We start from the raw sequence: 14,624 nt of genomic DNA, 5'->3' as shown, positions 1-14,624 counted from the left end.
AATTGTCTGGTCAATTTCATAAAACATCTTACTGAAATTTAACATAGTGCCATACCGAATTTACAAATTAAAAATTAATACAGCTTAACTATACTGAAAATGAGGATTCATATTTAAATACTAATCAACTCACATAATAACCTGCTACAATTCTTTTTTCAACTGATGTTGGATTAAAGATTAAGCTTTTCAACGGCGGGGGATATAGCTCAGTGGTAAAGCATTTGCATTGCACATGGTGGGCACTGGGTTCAATCCCCAGCACAGCATTAGAAAAAGAAGGAAAAAAAAATATGTTCAGGGCCAAATTGTCCAATATCTCCCTCCCATGTCTGGTTTAAAGCTATCTCACCAAATTTAATTTTCCTTTGTGATCCACAAAGTTTTCTTCAACCAAACTCGATGCTAAATAATCCTTCATTCCCTATGTTAGAAACAATATGCAATTAGGAGAGTGGGAGAGCAGACACATCCTTCGTCCATCCTCATTCTGAAGCACTGACATTCTGGGTCCACCCTTCCACACCGTAAGACACGAGGCAAGAGTAGATGTGTCTTCCTCATTAACTTAAAGAAGGAAAATAAGGGCTTTCTACAGCTACATAACTAAAGAAATTCATGTTCTTTTCAGTATTTGTGGGACAGAGATATTGGTGCCAAGCAAGGCAATGGATGCTGGGAAACCCAAAGAGACTTCACTGGGTCCAAACTTGCAAGATGCGGGATGTGTTTCATGCCGCATCTCTGACAGTGAGATTCGCAGTAGAAAGGTATGAGGAGAGGTTAAAAGAACTGAAATAACACTACCTGAGAAGAGACCAGTGAAACTGGGAAAATGTTTCAGGTATGCATTCAAAACTCAGAGGAGCTGGGATGCGTCTGCCCAGGGGCTGGGAAGGCGCTGCATTACAGCAAAGTCACCGCAATGAGGGGGCAGAGGATCAGGAATGACAAGGGGTCAGGGTGGCCACACGAGGGTAGCAGAGAGCAGGCTAAACAGAAGAGACCTGGGTTAAAGGGAAGGAGTGACTGAAACTGAAAATCTGGATCCAAGGAGTTCTTTACCTGCACACAATGAGCACAGGACAAGAGTCTATGGCACATCTCCAAGAAGGAGCAGGCACTGAGAAAGGTGACTAGCATGGAATGAGTTCTAGATGCTGGGAGTTTCACATAAATATCCTCAGTTATCTTCATAACAAGTCTCTGAGATGTGCAATAATTAAAATCTAATCTCAAAATGGCACGGCTGGTATTTAACTCTCAGGCAAGTCCAACATCAAAATCCATACTTCTCCTTTAAGTCAGAAGTGTCTCCTTCAAACGGGCCCAAAACCCGGTTAACTTTTTTTGAGTTGAATACACAAGTCATTTGTAGGCCTTCAGCATCCACAGAAAGCTAACTACGGCAGCAAGAACACCTTCAATGTATTCCCTTTTATTTCTGGTGTAATCGTAGGAATAACCATCATCCTTATGTGCACACAGGCACTAGCACACACAGAAGCTCTGGTGGAAATCTTCAACAGGCATCATCTGATGAGGAATTAACTCTTCTAGAAGTAGCAAGCTCTAGAATTTGGGGGTCCTGAAGAGATCTTAGGACTCAAATGGACCACGACCTACCATAAGTTAGCCAGAGAGGACAGTTTAAAAATAAAGAATAGCAAGAAACATACAAGAGGGACCGGAATACCATCTTGTGTTCAACGTCTAACCATCAGCCTCACTTATGTACTGGGACCAGTCCTGAACCCAACTATCTAAAAGAAAAGGATCAGTCAAGAAGTACTGAAATGACAAAGGAACCGGCCGAAGGTTAAGGATTGGGACGTTTCACCTAATGTATAAGAGGTTGAGATACAATTTAATAACCGTCTGAAGGCCCCTAGAGGGACATAATATAGTGGCTAGTAAACAGAATGGGATGTCTTCTTTCACGAACCAGAGGGAAAAGCCTTACACGGCACTCGGAGGTTTACTTTGGACCTTAGACAAGACTTCTCAATTATAAAATCAAGCTGTAAAAATCAAAGAATCTGAACACTCATCTCCAAAGATGGTGATGAGTAGCGGATTCTTTCATGCATCCATTCAACCAGTATTTAATAAGAACCTGTTATGTGGCAGGCATTTTTTTTTTAATGTGTAATATCCTTTAAGTTTCTGGCAATATACCTTTGATCAAAGCAGGCAGAGTTTCTTTTCCCGTAGAGCTTATATTTATTAGAAAAAGGAATATATTTTTAAAAAATGAGTTACTATGGAATGGGCAGGGCTCTCTGAGAAAGTGAAGTTGAAGCTGATTTGCAAAAGCAAGAACAGCTCAGCCTAGGGCAGAGAAGAAGGGTTCCAACTCCGATCAGCCAGTGCACATGTTTGGGGTAAACAGGTGCATGGCAGGCTGGAGATATTAAAAAAAAAAAAAAAAAGAAAGAAACAGGAAAGCAGATTAAGCAGGCTTTTACAATGTTAGGGATCATCAGAGATGAATAGTCAAGAAAACTTGTTGAATGACTCAATGGTGGTTTTTTAATTCGGAACTTTTTTATTTTTTAATTTTTTTTTTAGTTGTAATTGGACACAATACTTTTATTTTATCTATTTTTATGTGGTGCTGAGGATCAAACCCAGGGTCTCACATGTGAGAGGCAAGCACTCTACCACTAAGCCACAATCCCAGCCCTAATTTGGAACCTTAACGCAATTGTGTTCTTTAAGAGTATTTACACACAGGGTTCCCTCCATGAGCTCTTGGTCAGAAGATGCAGGCTGAAGCTGAGTTGTGTTCTGAGATCCTCAGGGTGTAGGAATCAGCCGGGAACACTTGTTGGCATTCCGATCAGGAATCTTCTTTATTAGCATATGAAACAGGAATATTCTGGGTGTCTGTGTTCTTTTTAACAGGTACCCCCAGGTAACTCTTTTCATCAAGCCCAGATGGGAAGGACCAGAGAGTTTAGAGACACACTTAAATTAAGATCTCAGCTTCGCCAATTCATACTGACTTAAAGGAAGTTACCAAACTTCCCCGGCTTCATTTCCCTCATCTATAAATACAACCTGCAAGTTGCAGGGCCCTGCCTAAATACTAAGTAATACAGCATACGCAAAGTGTCAGGCACATTGTAGGCACCCTGTAAATGCTGAATGAATAAATCCATGCACAAAAGAGGAAACTTATGCATGAATGAAATGTTTTATAAACACACACACACACACACACACACACACTCACTTCCCTGTTTGTAGTGCTTGTTGTTTGAGCCTACAAAGCTTCCTTATCACCAGAAAGTCCAAGAGCTCAGAGAGAGTGGAGTGGAACCTCCATTGTCTGTCTCTTATTTAGGCTTGCTTCTCTCTCCCTCCCATTCAATTGGCCCTCTTGACAGCAATGTCGACATCATGTATTGGTGTCGAGGTCCTATAACAGTGTCCTGCGTGTGCGTGTTCTCTCTACTTTACCCATAGAATCCAAGACAGGACCACACTCAGTGGGTTCTATCCAACATCATGGCACTGAATTTGTGGTCCCCAGAAGGGTCAGGCTTCTGCATCAAATGATGTGTATCCTCCCATCCATCCATCCACCACTGCCAGAGTTATCGCTCTAAAATGCAAATCTGGCCCTGACATTTCTCTGCTTAAACCCTTCAATGCCTCCTTGTCTGCAGAATAAAGAGCAATCTCTAACACGAATTCCCTTCAGTCCAGCCACAACTATGTGGTTTCCTTCTTTGCTGTTTCTGCATATACTGTTCCCTCTTTCACAAGGTCTTGCATTTCCTTTTACACCTAGACAACTCCTAATCTTAAAGTTTTCCATAAATTTAATCTCTACCTCTTCTCTGCTCCCACTGTGCCCCATGGATAATTTTACGGTAGCATTTTTCACATGGTATAGAAATTCTGTGCTTGCAAACCTATCTTCCCCACTGGACTATGAGTTCCTTGCAAGTAGGTTTCATTACTTACTCATCGTTGTACTCTCAAGTGACTAGCACCAGACATAGAAATTTTCTCATAGCATTTTTAACATCCACTCCCACTTTATTTTTTTCTGAAAGGCAAAGCATTACTATCAGATTGGTTTTAATTATCAAGTATTTGCATATTATCCTGTCCTTAACTCTCACAGAGAAAATGAGGCCCCAAAATGTGGGAACTAGGAATGGGATAAGAGAATCCATTGAATCTTTTATTTTGTAATTTAAAAAATGAAAATCTGAAAGTTAATAAGATATCTTTTGTAGGCTGAGAAAAAAAATAATCAGGTCAAACCACCAATCAATTTCAACTAGCATTCAGCATGCCACATAGAAAGTAAACCATAAATAAATGAATGAATGATTAGGGAGCTCTGTTCTTATACACACCAAGTTTGCTCACCAGGCATGATTATAAAATGAGGAAATTCTTATTTGACTTCATTTATACTTACAAATAGACCAGCATGTTTCTACCCAGAAATTTTCTAGAATATCTCTTTGGGAACCACCTGAAGAACCAACATCTAAGTCAAACTATAATCTATTACTATCACTTTGCAGAAAAATCTTATTTTTGTGTCTCCCAGTATGAATACGAACTTATGCATAAAGCTTGGATTTGAAAGATACGTGGCTATTTTCAAAATTAAAAGCTATCTTCCAATGATAAACACTTTCCACAAAGTAAAGTGATGTAAAAGGCTGTGATATGCTCAGGTCAATTCCAAGAATTACAAAATGTATTTTGAGTAAGTGGATGAAAATATTGTATATGTGTATTAGAATCAATCACTTTATCTTACACAGCATGTATTTCTGCAATCAAATGCATACCTACCTGCACGAAGTACACCGGTGAAGTATGGTTACACACATGCATGTATGGGTTTATGGAAAAAAGTTGATTAAGCCTTTATAAACATTTCATCTTAATCCGGAATTAACTGAGAATCTACTATTTTTTTTTACTATCTACACCTAGCACTGAGAATAATGAGATTCATGAAATATCATTTCTGCCCTTAAAATGTGCACAGTTAGAGAAGAAAAAGTGGACAGATCATTGCGACACACAAAAATGTGTAAGAGTGGAGGTGCATATTCAATACAGTGGTAGCACTTAGCAAGAAGTGATTACCTCTAGGTAGAAGGCTTCACAGAGACAGCAAAAGCTAATCAAAGTTTGGATGGATAAACCCAAGCACAATTTTCACCCAATCTAATGAGATGGGCAATCCCGGTACAGGAAATAGTATGTGCAAAGACACTGAGGCATGAAACAACACAGTATGTTCGGGAAATTACAAGCCATTTGCTATTGCTGGAGCGCCGAGTGCAAGTTGGGGAACATGGAGATGTTTTATTGGAGAGGTTACGGATTCCCATGTAACTGAAAATGCGCATTTTTGTTTGCAGATGATTATATGTGTCTACTGTCTTTCCACAATACATCAATCAGCCTGTCGCTGAAGCAATAGTGACACACATATTTATTACATGATTTTATTTTTGCTTGAAGTTATCACAAAAAATTTGTCCCGTCTCTGCTCACATTTATTCTGTCCCACTCTTACTCTCTCACCTTTTCCTCCTTTCCCTGTGAAATGCAGTTATCCGCCTCCCTCCCTCCTTGCCCTGTCTCCTCCTATATCCATCTGAGTCCATCTACAGTCTTCCAAGTCGTCCTCCTGTCTAATATCAAGCAACTCCCCTTCTGGATTTCAGAACCAAGCCCAGAGGGCCTCCTACTAAAAGCCTTTCCGGGTAGGTGGAAAGGTTAAGGATTTGAGGCTAAGGATTTTTTTTTTTTAAACAAATCTGCATTTGAAACCAAGGTCTCTCATCCTTCATCTTGGTGCTCCTGGGTCAGTCATCTCACTTCTCCAAACCTCACTGTCCTCCTCCATAAAAGGGTTAATGAATACCACAGACAGGGCTTGTGCATATTGTGAGAAGTGTAAGGGGCTTTGTAGCGAGAGAGTCTGGCCTCTAAAAGTTTTTGCCAATTATAAAATTCAAAGTGTCTGGTGATTTTCATGCCTAAGTCATATACACACACAGGGTGATTTAATTTGGTAGATATTTACCTTGACTTGATCTGCTTTTCTGGAAAGCTGTGGGACGCACTGCTGCTGCGCCCACAACTCCAATTAGAACGATGCCCCCTGGGGTTGTGCAATATGGCTACTCTGGGAAGGACAGGAGGCTTTTCTCTGCAGTCTGTTTCTTTCTACAGTTTGAATATTTTAACTTTATCCATAAATTACCTTAATGTGTTAAAGTGTCAATAGGGTCTCTGGGCAGGGAGATTTGGGGCTAGTTTATTTTGAAGAGCCAGTTTCTATTTGGTGCTACTATTTATTTTTTAAAAAGAACGAAGCTAATCACAAGAAGCTTTTAAGAAACTCAGAATTTTAGAAATCACCCCAGTCAGTATTATTTAGGATTTTAGAGGAATTCAGTCAAAAAGTATTCATTAGGGAAGGGAGGCGGGTACAGGGGAATGCAATTAAATTATGTGGTGCTCATTTACATATATGTAACAGTGATTCCCACTGTTATGTAAAATTGTGATGTACCATTTAAAATGAAAAAAAAAAAAAAGCCAAATCAAAAAGTATTTCTTAACAGAAAGAGGAGTGACCACAGCTGTTCTGGTCAAGCAGGCCTGAATCTGGATCCACTATTTACAAATTATGTAACCTTGTTTTTCCTTTGTTTCCTAGTATTAGGAAGGGAGGTTAGAATCACAATCACACTAAAATGAGATACTACTGTATATGTGAAGCACCCAGCACAAAGTACTGCACATGATGGTTTCTCAAGAAATGGAACTTAGCCTGGAGAGGTGGCTCACGCCTGCCTGTAATCCCAGCGGCTCAGGAGGCTGAGGCAGGAAGATCACAAGTTCAAAGCCAGCCTCAGCAAAAGGGAAGCACTAAGCAACTCAGTGAGACTCTGTCTCTCCATAAAATACAAAACAGGGATGGGAATGTGGCTCAGTGGTCGAGTGCCCCTGAGTTCAATCTCCGGTATCTCCACCCCCCCCAAAAAAAAAAAAAAAAAGAAATGCAACTTGTGATAATTTTTTACTATGTGCAAGTTGCTTTCCTGGTGGTTGGCTTAAAACTGGTTAGTAAGAAGATGCGGGTTAAAACTGGCAATTAAATTGGGGTTGGCCTTCAGATGAGTAGTTAAAGTCTGTAACAGATTAGGGTTAGGATTGAAATTAGAATTCAATTAAGGTTAGAATTAAAATGCATACGGAGGTTATTATTAAGGATGGTGTTAATTAAAACTGGATAATAGAAGTGAGAAGCAGCATGAGGAGTACTGGATTAGTTGGGTGGAAAGCCGAAGAAGAAAGCAATGTGGAAACCTACGTAGAATTCACCGATAATGGGAAAATGGGAGCTGGAGCAGGGTTAGAGCGTGATGCAGAATCTGAATGGATATTGAGCCAAGTCCTCTGAGATTTTCCCCTCCAGGTGCTTCCATCCCCTCCCCCAGAAGAATATGTAAATTTCCGCCCCCCCCCACGCAGGCTGAGTTCCTTCCCTCTCCTCTCCTGAGCAGAGCAGCAGCAGCAGCAGCAGCGTGGGGAAAGGAATGCCCAGGGCCCACACAGCTGTGTCCAGCCCAGCACTGGTGCCAGCACCACATTCCACACCCCCAGCTACCCAGGCTGTTGCTGAGTGGACAGGGGCATCCAGGAGGCCAAACCAGCCTTCTTCTCTTCACTCCCCTTCCCTGCTCCCCACAATTTTCACTGTGGCTGCCAGTTCTGAAATCCCACAGGCAACCTACTCCAGACTTTGTGCAAGTCTCTGGGAAACGCACACTGTATGTCATAGCATTTTAGAGCAGGGAGTAACCATAGAGATCCCAACCCAACATGGATGCTTTTACTTTACCTATTTTTACGAGGAGGAGAATTCTTGCAGGCTGATCTTTCTTCATGGGGAGGGAGGGAGAAGTGAGAAGGTGCCTGGGGTGAAAAGAGCACTAAAATGATGATCCTCAAGGAGCTACTTAAATGAGGAAGGAGTAAGTAGCTCATGGAGAAACTACCTGTCCATTCTGAGATAGGCAAGAATGAGGAATTCCTCAAATTTCGGGCATCGCTCTAAAATACTGGGAATGAGATCCTTATCCTTCCAACTCCCCAATCCGATACTGGTTAAGTCCTTTCCTCTTTAGCTCTTTGAACCCTGAAAGTCACTTAAGCTTCTGAGTTTCATTTTCCTCGTCTGTTCAAGTACTATTATTAATTTGATCATCTGTAAGGCCCTTTACAACTCTAATACTCTTTTACTCTATGATTCTAAAAGCCAATGACTCCTTCCTATTCCCAAGACCTAAACTGCTGCCAAAATGATGCTGATGGTGCAGAAAAGGGAAGAGGAGCCGGTAGGAAAAGAGCATTCCAGAGTCTCATTTGCTAACCTTAATACTTCTCTCTCCAAAACAGCTTCCTTCCTTTCTCCCACCCTTGGTACTCATCCCGTGCCTTTACAGTAAAGGGTGGGGCCCCGACCCGCAGCCATCAGAGAATTAAGGAGGGACAGGCAGAAGGAGATCACTAAGGAGCAGCAGATGGAAAAGGCAATTAATTAGAGGACCCAGGGACTTAATCCCACATCCTCCCCTCTCCTTCTCACTCAACTCCACTCTCACCCCCACCCCCATTACCCTGTCCCCTCTCTTAAGCCCACTTAGATGATCTCTAAGTTTTCTTCCAGCTCCAAAGACAACCTTCTTTACGCATTGGGAGCCTTTAACTAGAACAGCTGGATCCTCTCCCACTGAAGCTGATTCCTTCTGTAACCCCACCCCCCATTCTCTCTCTCTCTCTCTCTCTCTCTCTCTCTCTCTCTCTCTCTCTCTCTCTCTCTCCCCTCTGTCTCAAGGACTAAACCTCCTGCCAACCTGGTCCCACCTCTGTTAGAAAAATCTGACCTTCCCCTTTTCTCTCCCCATGCCCCCCTCCCAGCCTATTTCTTTAGCACCCAGATCTCTGCATACCCCTACAATACCACCTCCTCCATCTTCACTTCTCAGAGACTCCAATGTGGCCCAGAAACCCAGGGAGGCAGAATAGCTCGAAGTCACTGAGTCAATCAAGTCAGGCAAGTTCATCCTGCAAGAAATAATAACAACTACCTAAGCACTCAAGAAATGTTGCAGAGGCAGGCAGAGATGTTCTCCAGAAACCATATGCTCTAGAAACAGCAAGAGAAAGACAGGAGAGCTGCATCCTGACTATCCAGAGAATATTCCCTGTCTGCTTCTCCCTCATTGACAGTCCTTTATATAGATTGGACTTTACTGGTTACAAAGTGCTTTCTACATCCTTGACTCTGAGTTCTGGTATGACAGAGGCATTAACTACATCACAGAAAGTTAACATACCTTATCTTGGAAAAGGAAAGACTACTCAAACATTAAAGATGAGCACAAGGAGGCACAGTGATCAGCACTGAAAGAGAACTGATCCGGGAGTTGGAAAACAGGCACCCGAATCCCTCATCTAGGGACAAAATCCTGGCCTCACAGGATTGGAAGACAGTGTAATAACATATTGTTCCATATCCTAGCCAGCACCTGCATCTTTTATTAACTCTCAGCTTAACCCCGAATAGGTCAGTTAACCTCCTTCGGGGTCTCTGTTATCCCAGTATACTTTAGGAGTTAGATCAGATATTTTCTAAGAACTCTTAACATACCTGAAATTATTTGATTCCAGGATCCTAAAACTTAGAAATTTAACTCCCAAAAGCTAAGTTTCAACAAAACTAGCTCAGACAGACACTTTTTCTAAGATGTACCAAAACTCCTCTAGAGATCCTCTCTCACAAAGAACAGCAAACACCAGGGACTCGGGACTCTTGGAGCATGAGCAAGTGCAAACACCCTGCCTCTCTCATTCATCTTGTCTCTGGTCTAGGGGACAAGAGCTGCATTAGTCACAGATGCACTGGGTCCTTAAGAGGGTCTGTGGATCAGACATTCACGCAGGCATCTCACTAACTAAAACTTGAGAAGGATCAACAGATCTTCTGAAAGATTAAGAAAGAAGAAAAACACTGAGGGCAAGGGCTGGGAATAAAGGGGTATAATAGAGTTAAGGGAGAAAATACTGAGTTGGTTTATGCTGCTTTGTTGGACGACAGTCTGAGATGAAATCATGTTTTTTGGAACGTAATTTCCTTGACTGGCATTTGTAGGAGACGTTGACACCCATGGCCTGGGAATCTCCCAGAAGATGTTTTTGGAGCTGGGGCCACAAATTGTTGCTGAACAAATAACTAGAAGCTCCTGGGTAAGAACAAGGGATGTTTGTGTTTAGGAGAATGGGGATGGTAACTAGTTACCCACAAGGGAGAGTTAACCCTGGGCACGGTATAGATAGGGGGAGCCCGGGATTTGGGGGGATCCCCAGTGCGAAAGGAGAAGGCGGGGCTGGAGGACCTCAGGCTAGTGGGCACGCCCTTGCCCAGGCCTGCAGTGGCCGCTCCCGCCAGCTGGCCCACCGCCCTGCCTGACTCCCCTCCCTCCACCCCAAGACTAAGAGGGGTGCGTGCCCGGGGTCCCACTACTGAGCCAGCTCCCTCCCTCTGCTCCACGCCCGAGCAGGGAGAAGATGGAAGGCACCACCAATGCACGGAGGGGGTGTGGGAGGCGGGGGGAATGGGGAATGCGGCAGCCTGGCCCCCCCGCGACCAGCCCAGCCCCCCGTCACCCCCCCTCCACCTCCAACCGAATGGTTTGCTCCGAGCGCCCTATTTAATCCCCGCGACTGCAGCAGCGCCGGCTCCCTCCCGGTCCCCGCCTCGGCCCCGGGCTTGGAAGCGGCTCGGGGGGCGCCCTTTCGGCCAGCGACGTTGTCGGCCCCCTCCCCAGCCCCAGTCCCTGGAGACCCACGATCGCCAGCGCCCAGCCAGGGAGCCGGCCGGGAAGCGCGATGGGGGCCCCCTCCGCCCTGGCCCTGCTCCTGCTCCTCGCCTGCTGCTGGGCGCCCGGCGGGGCCAACCTCTCCCAGGACGGTGAGTGAGGGAGGGGGCGGCGCCAGGGGAGGTGGGGACTGACCCGAAGCCCGGGTTCGGAGTGGGAGCCTGTTGGCTTTGTTTGGAACCGGGGGGGGGGTTGAAGTCGCCAGCCGCTGTAATACCCTGGTGTCTGTCTCGGAGCATCCCTGTCTCCGAGGACCGTGGGGTGTGCCGGCGTGTGCACCCTCCCGTGTACACCGTCGAGTGGGTGTCATCTGCGTATGCGCCCGGGGTTTGCATCTCCTCGGGGTTGATGTCTATGAGGAGCAGCCCGGGGTCTGGAGGTGTTGATGTCCGTGTGTGCGTGTGTGTGTGTGTGTGTGTGTGTGTGTCTGGGTGTGCGCGTCTGTGTTGGTGTCTGGTTTTGCGTTTCTGTGTCAGTATCTGTGTGTATGTCTGTGTCGGTGTGTGTTGGGGGCGGAGTGAGATTTGTCGCCGTTTCAGTCAGGGCGTGTGTCGGCTGTTTGTGTATGTATGTCGGTAGGGGTTGGGTGACCAGAGCCATCCCCCAAACTGCTGTGTGCAAACATTTCTGCTCCCCCGCCCGTCCCCCCCCCACCACCACCACCACCCGCGGGCGAGCTCCGAGTGGGCAGGGAAGGGGGCCTGGGTGAGGCTGCCGAGGGGGGCGTGGGCCAGGGAAGGGGGGCTTCTCCTTGGAGCAAAACAACAACACAGGGCGGAGGGGGCCCCAGTTTGGCTGTATCCCTAGCGGTGGCAGAATCGGAAAAAGACGCCCAGACAGGAGAGGGGGAAGAAGGTGGAGGGGGAGGTTGGGCAGAAGGAAGGATCAAGATGTTTGGGGAGGAAGACACATGGAAAAATCTAAAGCTTTCCTGGGCTGAACACTGATTTCCCCCAATTCGGGGTGGGGTAGGTGGTACCTAGCTCCGTTACCCAAGTCTACAACTCAAACCTTTGGTTTGCAAAGGTAGAAGGAGGAAGGAAGGGAGTCAGGGGAGAAAAGAGGCGGGGCCAGGGGTGAGGGGACTTGGGGAAGAGCCCCTCCCGCCCAGGGCCAGGCTATGTAGGTCAGCGCTGTGGGGGCACCTCAGCCTTCTTAAAGGCTGCTGATGGTTAATGGGGTGGCATGGGGGCACTTTGTAGGGAGAGCAGGAAGGGAGCCTCAGCTCCGAGCCTCAAGTCCCCAGAGGAGGGAGGGCGGGCTGTGAAGGGACTACAGGAATGTATCCTCCTCCACTCTCCTCCGCCTCGGTCAGAGGTGGGCTTGTGGGGGAGGAGAAGAGGGAACAGGACCTCTGCGGAGCAAAGAGAAGTGAGGAGAGCTGGGGGGGAGGGCGGCTCTGCCCGGCCAGATGCCAAGGAAAAACAGAAGAACCGCAGGGGAGGAGAAAAGGGGAGGCGGCTCCTGGGCTTTGGACCCAGTGGCCAGCAAGGATGGGCACAGGGCGGGGCGGGGTGGAGAGGGGAGGGATTGAAAGTGGAGAGGATGATGTAGAGAATTTCATCCGGAGGAAAACAGGCGAGGAGCCAGGGTGCTGGAGGAATTATAGCTCCACCTTGCCTGACCTCCTCCCCCAGCCCTGTCTCCATCATAGTGCAAGAGCTTCCCCTGGTATGGAGACCCTGGGGATCCCCTCCTCCCTACAGAAGACTGGCTGACCTCTTCCACCCTCTACTCATCAGACTCCCTGAGGGGAGTTCCTGCCCAGTCACCACAGAGACAGGAGCCTCTCCTCTCCCCTCCATGGAATCCCCATCTCCAGAGAACTGTTCTGATGACCCTAGTCACAGAGGAGGTGAGCAGAGTCCTGGGGGAGAGAGCAGGCTAAGTGCAAGGCAAAGAGAGGCTGCTGGCTGTGTGTGCCTCAATAATGACCCTCCTCCTGGGCCTGGACTTTCAGCTGCAGCCCCTGGCCTTCCCTTCCTGCTTACTGAGTTAAAGGGGACAAGTGTCACCCAAACTGTCACTGTTTGGCAGTGGGAACTGATGTCCTCCCCAAAGCCTGAAGCTCTTCTACTTCAGGGTATAAATGTTAGAGACTAGAGTAAATCTGTGCACTAGCCCAGTCTTCCTTCATCAACTGCACTATTCTTTCTTGGTCCTCAACTTGGGCACCCAGCCCCTCCCTACTCAGGTTGAGAGTTGAGAGAAACAGAAATGCTTGATTCTCAAATTCAGAAATAATCCTCAGAGCAGTGGCTTGAGGCAAAGAGTGGAAGGCAGAAACTTCTGAATGGGGACTTTCTAAGGGAAGAGGTGGGAGGTAGGGAGATGGGAGATGGGGTCCTTTTCCAAAGAAAAGTCACATTGTGCATGGTTTTGGCTTGTAAAGCATCAGGTCTACAGAAAGTGGGCATCTGTCCAGTGGGCAGTATCTCGGGATATACTGATGTATGAGACATAACCACAAGATCTTCCATCTTTAAGTAACTCTGCCCCTGAGGTTCTGGATCTGAGTAGGCCAGCTGTGATGGTGGGAGGTAGGTGCATGGATTGAATGCTCACAGATAGCAGTCCTGAAGGTCATTCTGACCAGTATCATGTAGGAGGTGTGTCTCATACCCCTGAGTTGTCCTGGAGGCCCTGGGCGTGGGACAAGGAAGTACATATCTTAATGGGTAATGTTTGACCCAAACGAGGAGAGATGTGGTTGTGAAGGTTTAAAACGCCCTAATATCCTAATGCTTTTGAATGGTCAGGGGTGTTGTGGGTGGGTGGCTATTTGCATTTAGAATAAGGAAAACAAACTGCATGGACTGCTGGGATAGATAGCTCCCCAGAGTACAGCATGAATTTTTTAAGCTTGCTAAGGTGAAAGAGGGATGGAGATTCAGGAAAAGGCAAGGAACTGATACCTGAACCTGGCCATTAGCGCTCTGGCTAAAAGCTCAGAATTTTGCCACCTGTCCCTCCTTCTTATGTTTCTCCACTGGTATTGGCAGAAGTTGGCAACTCCAGGTTTGAGGGATGTAAGGCCTAGGATTGTACAATGCCAATGCGGTCAGCTCTGGTGCCCAGCTTGACATTCAACATTGTGACCAGCCTCCTTTGGATTCTTCCTTCCCCAGTATGCTCAGCACTCTGATTTGACCTAGCAGAGAGACAGATGGACGGACGGCCTTGTTTTGTTTCAGGCCAGGTTATAGCAATTTAACCTTGTGCTTCACTGTCCCATACCTGAAAGTCTTTTTCCTTCCCAGTGACCTTCTGTCCACTGCCATCTATTCTCTAGCCCCCTGGCCATCTGCCCAGTGTGAAGATTGTGCCCAATGTGCTCCAGAAGTCCAGCGGGCCTTCACTCCACTGCTGCCCACGGATCTGCTTGGCAGAGCTATTCCTTCCAGTTTCTGGTCTAGCTGCAGTGATAACTGTTCTGCTTCTGTTCCTGTTCTCTTCCCAGTGGCAGCTAGTAGGAAGGATCTGCTCTCCCTTAAGACGCAGGCATCTTCTGGCACAGGAAAGCTGAGACCGTCACAGAGAAATGATGATAGAGTACAGTTTAGTGAATTCCATGAAGAACCAGGCTGTCTGATGTGGAGCCCAATCCATGGACTATCAACAGCCTTCCCAGCAGTCATGCCAAACGCTGTATCCTCAGCTCTCCCTGGGTCTGGCAGCATG

The 14,624-nt window shown here is 46.4% G+C and overlaps 2 protein-coding genes across 3 annotated transcripts in view; one reads left to right on the top strand and one right to left on the bottom strand.

Moving 5' to 3' along the window:
• The window catches only part of Aim2 (absent in melanoma 2), a 146,326-nt gene that overhangs the window by 118,341 nt on the left and 13,361 nt on the right, over nt 1-14,624 (bottom strand). The gene's annotated exons all lie outside the window — the stretch shown is intronic.
• Nucleotides 10,779-14,624, top strand: part of Cadm3 (cell adhesion molecule 3) — a 31,691-nt gene continuing 27,845 nt past the window's right edge. For both annotated transcript variants that reach the window (XM_005339394.4, XM_005339393.5), the window contains exon 1: nt 10,779-11,035. In XM_005339394.4, the coding sequence (XP_005339451.1) occupies nt 10,954-11,035 (82 nt within the window). In that variant the 5' untranslated portion in view covers nt 10,779-10,953. The remainder of the gene's footprint in view (nt 11,036-14,624) is intronic.

The sequence above is a fragment of the Ictidomys tridecemlineatus genome, chromosome 11, assembly GCF_052094955.1.
Source record: "Ictidomys tridecemlineatus isolate mIctTri1 chromosome 11, mIctTri1.hap1, whole genome shotgun sequence".
NCBI lineage: Eukaryota > Metazoa > Chordata > Mammalia > Rodentia > Sciuridae > Ictidomys > Ictidomys tridecemlineatus.
The sequence above is the reverse complement of the archived record's forward strand: the minus strand, read 5'-3'. Positions and strand labels throughout refer to the sequence as shown.